The following is an 8,702-nucleotide window of genomic DNA, read 5'->3' as shown; positions in this document are numbered from 1 at the left end:
GCACACGGCTGCAATCGCACAACAATAAACCCCTAAAGAAAACCAAAACTAAACCAAGGGGAAAAGAAAAGGCCTTGCGCGCGCGCGTGTGAGATGGCGAGAGGTAAGCCCCACGCAGCAGTCGGTGGACCCGACCCTCACACGCTCCACGACGCCGCTGGGCTGCGTGAGCTTGCCCCCGCCCCCATCCCCTCTCTCTTTCCTCTCCCCCTTTCTCCTGCTCCGGCCTGTATATATAATCCCCATCTTTTATATATTTCCATGGTGTGCATAGGCCTGGGAAAGAGCAGAGGCAAGATTTCAGCAATTAATTTTATAGAGCGAGAGGGGGGCATATAAGAGCGTGGGAGGGAAGAGATAGATAGAGAAAGAAAAGTATGACAAGGAGATGAAAGAAATGAGACAACAACCCTCTTAGCCTCCTCCCCGGCCCTCTCCTCCGCCCCCTCTCCTCCACTTCTATCCCCTCAGTTTCAAGCAAGAGACGAAGCTAGCAGGGAGAGAGTGAGGTATCCCATGTTTTTTTTCCTCCTCCTCTAGTTCGTTGTTGCGTTCCTTTCCAAATTTTTAAATATCTGTGTGTATGTGAGTTCTGTGGGTGTGGGTGTTTGCGAGCTTTTGTTCGTATGCCTTCTCTCTCTTTTTTTACTTTGTTTTGAGTGCAACTGTTTGTTTGTTTGGATTTCCCTGTCCACTTTGTTCTTTTGTTAATCTCGGAAGGGTCCTAAGCGGCCGAGGCCTTGGAGTTTTTCTTGGCTTCTTGTCGATTTGTTTGTTGTTTCAGATCGGTTCCAAGGTATATGAGATAGGTATAGCCATCACGCGCTCAGGGAATTTTGGGGCCTTTCCATCTGCTCCCTCATCCTCCCAACCAGTTGTGCTTCTTTCGTCGTCTTCGTCCTTCTCCTCCTTAATTTTCCTCGGGGAGCAAGAGTCTTCCAGATCTCTCTCTCATGGTCGCTTGCTTGCATGCGCTGTGCAGTGTCAGTTTTTACTCTCTTAATTGCGACGTCTCACATGGAAAATCTTGCTTTGTTTCAGCGAAGGGGGAAGAAGAAGGAGCACTGCCAATCCAAGAACAATCCGGAGTTGGTGTGACGACGTAGGTTGGGAGGCGATGGCATCGAATTCATCGGCAGCGGCAGCGGCGGCGTTCTTCGGGATGAGGGATGGGGACCAGCAAGACCAGATGAAACCGCTGATATCACAGCAGCAGCAGCAGCACCAGCAGCAGCTGGCAGCGGTGGCACTGTCCGGCGTGGGGAGCGCGGCGCCTGCTGCGTCCAGCCAGGGCGCTCCGGCGGCGGCACCACCGGCCAAGAAGAAGAGGACTCTACCCGGTAATCTAATCGTGGACCCTGGTTAATATTTCCAGTCATGCATGCTAACTGCAAGGTCTTGTCTGGACTGATTGGCGTCTTATCGTTTGGTTCCTGACAGTGCAAGCATCTTCTCTCACATGCGCACACTTGGGGTTTTCTCTCTCTATTTTTCAGTATCTTCTCTTTTATTTACTCAGTTACTTCCTGCTTTGTTTCTTGCTTGGTAGTGAATTAATACTTGGTACTGCTGGAGAATTTGCACCTTTTTTTGTGTGTAGTAACTGACGTGTGTGTAATTGAGCGACAGTCTGTTCTTGCTACTACACACGCCTTAATTTCACTCCCTAATTTCCCAGCTTGTACTCTTTTACTGTAACTCCTTAATTTCTCATCTATCCCTGGTTCACTGGATCCGTTCCCCTATACTCAGGGTCTACTTCAATTCGAAGTTAGCTGTAGCCTCGAGGAAGATACTTGGCCTTCAATTCGCTCCTTGCTAATCAATACGAGTTCATTTAAAGCTCTGTACTATCACCTGAAAGGAGGACAATTAATTCAGGTGACGAACAGGAACTAGGGTACTTTACTCGTGGCTCTAGATCGAGTAGGCTCCTCCTTGTTACGGCCGGTTTCTTCTTCTTCCAAAGTCTCGTGTTCTCATCAGATCAGTTGGTTCCAAAATTTCTAACTCGATTTTTTTAGTTTTTATGTATCTTTGGTAGGAAAGAAGAACCGTATACTATACTAGTTGGATATATTTTTGAGGAAAAATATCCGGTTCTTATTTTTTTTCTTGCTCCAAGATTCCATGTACATGAGCTGTCATCCTCTCTACTGGAGCTCATTCAATTATTTTCCCCAATTATGAGGTGCAAGCAGGAGCGAGGGCACAATCCATGACAATTCCTTTGTTCTCTATATCACTTCCTGCAAACTTCTTTCTTCCCCAAAATCTCATGCAAATATTCTCTTCTCCGTGCTCTAGTTTGTCTCTACTCTCTAGCTCACCGGCCCCCACCCAGGGAAGTAAGCAACGATATCTTCTCAAATTAATCCGTGATTTCTACTAGCTCCAATGGGATTATTCACTCATTGATCATGTGCGAGCGCCTCACAGATAAGGAAAATTAATACTCCAACATTAAGAAATTTCCCACAGCATATAATTAATAAGACCCTTGCTCAAATATTTGCTCTTCTAGAAGCATATATATCCTTCCTACCTGTCCAAGCATGGAACGCCCTAAATATATGGCCACCCATTCTTAATTTCCAAGCGTTTTATTGATTGTGTTATGCATGACGTATCGAGTCATCAATTGGGATACCTTTTTTGTATGCAAAGCTAATTGTCATATTTGTCTATATGCACTGTATTTGATGATGAAATGCATGGTGGAATTGGTTGCAGACCCGGACGCGGAGGTGATCGCGCTGTCGCCCAAGACGCTGATGGCGACGAACCGGTTCGTGTGCGAGGTGTGCAACAAGGGGTTCCAGCGCGAGCAGAATCTGCAGCTGCACCGCCGCGGCCACAACCTGCCATGGAAGCTGAAGCAGAAGAACCCGAACCAGGTGCAGCGCAGGCGCGTGTACCTGTGCCCGGAGCCGACGTGCGTCCACCACGACCCGTCCCGCGCCCTGGGCGACCTCACCGGCATCAAGAAGCACTTCTGCCGCAAGCACGGCGAGAAGAAGTGGAAGTGCGACAAGTGCTCCAAGCGCTACGCCGTGCAGTCGGACTGGAAGGCGCACTCCAAGATCTGCGGCACCCGCGAGTACCGCTGCGACTGCGGCACCCTCTTCTCCCGGTAACTTACCAGCCACTGCTCCCTACCCAGCTTCTTCTACCTATATACTGCCTCCTGCATTTCTACCGCTCCGATGTCTACATAGATAGAATGTACGTGAAATCGATCAGGCCTCGCTGCATGCATGGCACTGCGCGTACATACCATAATGGGCACTGCTTTGGTTTAGGGTTAGGGTTTTGAATGGCCTTGTGCCGATGTCGATGGACATTGTTGTTGTTCGAGCTCCTGCTTCCTTCCTTCTCTGGCTAGCCTGCTGAGAAGGAAAGCAATAGAGACGGCCGCGGGCGACGAAGGGGAGTGAGAGAGAGGGCGCACAGTGAAACTGCTCGCACGTGAAATGGGCTGGAATATTTTGAGTCCTTTGGCACTGCCCAGAAGCCATCCTTTCCCTTTCCTAGCTTGGTGCCTTGGGAAGATGGAACCAGAAACAAGCTCTCTCCCCTCTCTCTAGCCAGACACACGCTACAGACTAAGACATCTGTTACACTGTCCTGTAGACCCGCATTCCTCCTGGTCCAACTCGTCAGCAGCATGCAGGCTTTCTCTTTTACCCTCTCTCTCTTCCATAGTTTTCTCTTTCTACTGCATCGCTTGGCTGCCATGTAGGAGTAGGCAGCTAAACTTCTCATGTGAGTTGGCTGGCCGGCTAAGATGTGGCAGAGCCGTTCGTTGGCCGTGGCAGCGACCAGCGAGAGAGGCCCACGCCTTTTCATGGATGCGTCGCAATGTCCATCCCATGTCTCATCGCCCATGCATCGCCAGCCTAGTTGCAAGTGTAATTTGAGGAACTGTTCATTCATTGATTGACTTAAGGTGCATTCATATTCATTCAAGTGGTCACTCCTCTCTTTCATGGTTTTGGCATAAAATTCTCCAATGGGGAGTTAGCACTTAGGGAAACACCAGCAGGAGTTGCATTCATGAGCAATGGAGTGTCGTCTCTTTTTTCACTGTTCCTCCAAGGGAAGAGACCTGATGATATAAAAAAAAGAAACAATTCGGCGCTTCTTCTCTGAGCGTAAATCTATAGTGCATGTTTTTTTTTCCAAGTTTAGAAGCTATAGTATGTTCCATATGCGTCCATATCATCGTTTTTACACATTCAGCTGTTGAGGTGGAGTACACTAAGTACGAATAATTGGCATTCTTTGTTTTGAGCTCCTTGATTTGGGGGGCAGTAGGCTTTTTTAAGTTTCACTGGCGCAGGCTTTTGCTTTTTCCTGTGTCAAGGCGCCTCGGGAGGCGAGCTTACCAGCCTCGCAAAGTTTTCTGCTCTACGCAGCTCCTTGGTGTGTGTGTTCGTGTGCATGACAATGTCTGATGTCTTTGTCTGGAAGCCTTTCTCCTTTCAGGGCCTCTTTGATTCGCAGGATTGTCAAAATGCAGGAATAGAAAAAATGCAGGAATAGGATGGCATGTCCCATAGTATCCTACAGGATTTGAAAGAATGTTTGATAACACAGGAAAAACAAAGGAATTCTACAAAGAGGTTTGAGTGGATGAAAATTTTCTTCCAAAATATAGTACAAATGGATCCTATGAAAAAATTCCTATGAATGCCAATCCTACGAATCAAACGAGCAACACAGAAAAAATTCCTAAGGGTTCAAATCCTCCAAAAATCGTATGCAATTTCTTTGAATCAAAGGAGCCCTGAAGCTTCCTACTAGTGGAACCTATGAAAGGCGTAGCATGGCAAGCTATGATGAGATTTCTTCTTTCCCCGGCGCGGCCTCTCCCTTGACTGACACACATCGATTTCTGGGATCTTGAGCTTGCTTTGTGGTGCATGCATGCATGGATTCATACTATACCCAACACCTTTGACCCATACTACCAGTTTCCTAATTTTAGCACTAGTCTTTGGACAGCAAGGTGTGGTGGTACACTAGCGATAGTAGTCAAACCCTATTCCCCCTTTGGAAACATATGTTACTTGAACAGAGATAAAAACCACGGCCACCACATTTGCAAGCTGTTTCTTTCTTTTACTGTGACCTGGCTGGTGCACAAGGGGGAGATGCGCACCCTGTCGCTGTAGCAGCTGTGGACACTGGGAATGGCGCTGTTCAGATGCATGAGATACCACCAGCTACAAACACAACATTCAGTGGCACAGTCGGTCCGTCCGCCCGTCGTCCCGTCCCGCGGCCAGTTGCGCAGTGCTCACATGTCGATCAGAAAACAATATCTTAGCCCGAGATGCCGCTAGCACGCCTCGGGGCGCGCGCCCACCTTCCCGTCCAGCGTGTCATGCATGCGTCGTCGCCATGCAGCCCGGTGCAGGGCGCTAGCTGTTCGCTTTTCAGGCTTCTCAAGCTCTTCTCACATCAACTTTACTGTTCACTTTTACTGCACGGCCCATGCATTGGCATGCGACGGCGCTGCCTGCGCTCTGACCTAAGTTGCAGATCGAGCAGAGACCAGAGCAGCGCGGTGTGGTGTGGTGCGAGAGCACATGACGACATGTGACTGATGGTGTGGTGTGGTGTGCTGATGTTTATCGTGTTTCTGATTATTTTCTGTTGTGTTATTGTATGCAGGAGGGACAGCTTCATCACCCACAGGGCCTTCTGCGACGCCCTGGCGCAGGAGAGCGCCAGGCTGCCGCCGACGAGCCTGAGCAGCCTCACCAGCCACCTCTACGGGGCTACTAACGCTGGCAACATGGCGCTGAGCCTGTCCCAGGTGGGATCCCACCTCAACTCCACCCTGCAGCACGACGGCCACCACCACCACCCGTCCCCGGAGCTCCTGCGCCTGGGTGGAGCGGCCGGCGGAGGCAGCAGCAGCATCGCCGCGCGCCTCGACCACCTCCTGTCGCCCTCTGGCGCGTCTGCGTTCCGCCCGCCTCAGCAGCAGCCCCAGTCGGCCTTCTTCCTCAACGCGGCGCCGGGGCAGGATTTCGGCGACGATGCGGGAAACGGGCCACACTCCTACCTGCAGTCCAAGCCGTTCCACGGCCTCATGCAGCTCCCAGACCTCCAGGGCAATGGTGCGGGAGGGCCCGCCTCTTCGGGCCATGGACTCTTCAACCTGGGATTCTTCTCCAACAATGGCAATAGCTCGGGGTCTAGTCATGAGCATGCAAGCCAGGGAATGATGAGCAACGACCAGTTCAGCGGCGGAGCTGGCGGAGGCGGCGGCGGCAGCTCTGAGGTATCGGCAGCGGCGATTTTCGGCGGGAACTTTGTTGGTGGTGATCACATTTCGCAGGCTGGGATGTACAACGACCAGGCGCCCATGCTGCCTCAGATGTCTGCGACCGCACTGCTCCAGAAGGCAGCGCAGATGGGCGCGACCTCCAGCCCCAACGGCGCGGCGTCCATGTTCCGGGGCTTCGTGGGCTCTTCGCCGCACGCGCGACAGGGGACACCGCAGCAGCAGATGGACCAGAACGATGCGAACCTGAACGAGCTGATGAACTCTCTGGCTGCTGGCGGCGGCGTCAATGCCGCGGCGATGTTTGGCGGCGCTAACGGCGGTCCCGCCGGGATGTTTGATCCGAGGATGTGCGACATGGATCAGCACGAGGTGAAATACAGCCAGGGAGGAGGTGGTGTTGGTGGCAACGGCGGTGGTGCTGGCGGCGGCGGCGGCGGCGACATGACGCGGGACTTTCTTGGCGTGGGCGGAGGCGGCATCGTGCGCGGGATATCGACACCGAGAGGAGACCACCATCAGAGCAGCAGCGACATGAGCTCCTTGGAGGCCGAGATGAAGTCGGCTTCGTCCTTCAACGGAGGCCGGATGCCATGATCGACGGATCGATCAAGCTTACACAAGCCGTAAGCTCCGATCTGTAGAGTGAGTCTGAGACTTGAAGCAACCTGGAATTAGCGCATGCATGCATGAGAGGAGTAAGGTTAGCGAGTTAGCAACTAAGTTGATCGCATGAGTAAGGTTACATGCATGGGATAAGGCTACCTAGCTAAGCTCTCCATGGCCTGAAGACTTGGAGTACCGTGAAAGAGAGGCGTCTTCTGAGACTAATTAAGTAATTAGCTAGTGCGAGTGAACGCTTGCATGTGATGACGACCCTAGCTTGGTCGTCGAGGAGTTTGGAGTCTGTGTTCTTGTTCTTGTCGTCTGTTTTCCTTCCCTGTAATTGGATGTTTGTTGGGTTAAATATAGTTCCCGAGATAGAAGAACCAATAAGACTATTTTGAACTTTCAAACCAAAAAAATGCCCCTTTTTAATCATTTTCTTATTCCCCTCCTCTTGTAATAAAACAATGCTGTTGTTACAATGCAATTAATCATGCTAGATCATATTCAGAAAGTGAATTGGTGATTTTTTTCCTCCAGAAAAAGTATTGCTAGATATTTTTTGTGGAGTTTGTATACAGTTAATAATCATGCCTAATGTGGATAGAAATGATACCATTTTGGAACATGGAGATTTTATATGGAGCAATAGCTCCCAAATTGACAAACAAGGGTAAATTACTAATTTAGTCGCTGAAAAAAGTTATGTTTTTCTTCTAATTGTATTTGTATACAAATTATATAAAAAACATCAATTCATGTCCGGTCAAAAGGTGGTTTGGCTCCAGCATAAAGAGTTTGTTTTTTAATTTATTATTACAATCAAGTTTCTCAGTTACTAGGTTGAGGGTGCGGTATTGCAAATTCGGGAGATATTCTTGTGGCTAGTTCCAAATAGCCCATGTGTTAATAGGTAGTTTCCATGATATAGAGGAAGGGGGAGAAGGGACATCCTGTTCAAAATCATCGGAGATTTGAGAGATTAGTGATTCGAGGGAGGATGAAGAGGATTTGGGGAAATTATGTATCGTTCCTCACCAATCCCTTCTTTCAGGGAATCACGTTATATGGTAATCATACAACAACACTCCTTCTCAAGACGGGGCGAATCCATCTTGCTACCAAACATGGGCTTTTTTTTCTAGGAGTCCTTTTCTAAGGGCATATGCTAGTTGACTGACGTATGAAAGGCAAACTACTCCTTCATCAAACTTATCCTCGATGAAGTAACGATCAATCTCTATGTGCTTGGTTCGGTCGTACTGAACAAGGTTATTAGCAATGTCAATAGTAGCTTTGTCGTCACATTATAGACTAGAGGCTTGTACTTGTACAACCGCAACTCTGCTAGGAGAATCTGCATCCATAATAACTCACATGTAGCATGACTCAGGGATCCAAACTTAGCCTCTGTAGTCGATCAAGCCACACCGCCCTTTGTATTTTGCGTCACCATGAAAATAGGTTCCTTCCAACAGATGTAAAGTGACCAGATGTTGAGAGGCAGTCATCTAGAGAACTTGCACAAGCGACATCAGTATGGCATCTAACTTGAATATTCCGATAAGAGGTCTCTTTCTGAGCACCCCTTAAGATATCATAGGGTCCTATTCACAACTTCCCATATCTGCTGATTTTGGGTCATGCATATATTGGTTAACTACACTCATAACACAAGCAATATCTGACGGGTATGAGACAACTATATCAACCTTGCAACTAGTCTCTAGAAGCGTTCGATCAACTGGTGTCCCTGCATCAACTAGTCTCATCTCAAAAAGAGTATTGATCTAATTTA

General features: G+C 49.1%; 1 protein-coding gene across 2 annotated transcripts; it reads left to right on the top strand.

Moving 5' to 3' along the window:
* The first annotated feature begins 260 nt into the window (after positions 1–260).
* On the top strand, positions 261–7,323 carry LOC119365191 (protein indeterminate-domain 4, chloroplastic-like). 2 transcript variants are annotated; one of them, XM_037630801.1, is made up of 4 exons: positions 261–509; positions 1,042–1,340; positions 2,734–3,133; positions 5,680–7,323. In XM_037630801.1, exons 2-4 carry the CDS (start codon positions 1,118–1,120, stop codon positions 6,893–6,895), a joined length of 1,839 nt encoding a protein of 612 aa, XP_037486698.1. In that variant the 5' UTR covers positions 261–509; positions 1,042–1,117; the 3' UTR covers positions 6,896–7,323. The 2 variants fall into 2 exon arrangements, with proteins under 2 accessions (XP_037486698.1, XP_037486699.1); XM_037630802.1 differs by lacking the exon at positions 261–509 and adding an exon at positions 644–956.
* The last annotated feature ends 1,379 nt before the right edge of the window (positions 7,324–8,702 follow it).

This window comes from Triticum dicoccoides, chromosome 2B (genome assembly GCF_002162155.2).
Source record: "Triticum dicoccoides isolate Atlit2015 ecotype Zavitan chromosome 2B, WEW_v2.0, whole genome shotgun sequence".
NCBI lineage: Eukaryota > Viridiplantae > Streptophyta > Magnoliopsida > Poales > Poaceae > Triticum > Triticum dicoccoides.
The sequence above is the reverse complement of the archived record's forward strand: the minus strand, read 5'-3'. Positions and strand labels throughout refer to the sequence as shown.

Bases quoted from the DNA above. Each gene is read 5' to 3' on its own strand.
- LOC119365191 (XM_037630801.1), top strand. From the start codon at position 1,118: ATGGCATCGAATTCATCGGCAGCGGCAGCGGCGGCGTTCTTCGGGATG. The intron at 1,341-2,733 runs GTAATCTAATCG...AATTGGTTGCAG, and splicing joins GAAGAAGAGGACTCTACCCG to ACCCGGACGCGGAGGTGATC. The intron at 3,134-5,679 runs GTAACTTACCAG...TATTGTATGCAG, and splicing joins TGCGGCACCCTCTTCTCCCG to GAGGGACAGCTTCATCACCC.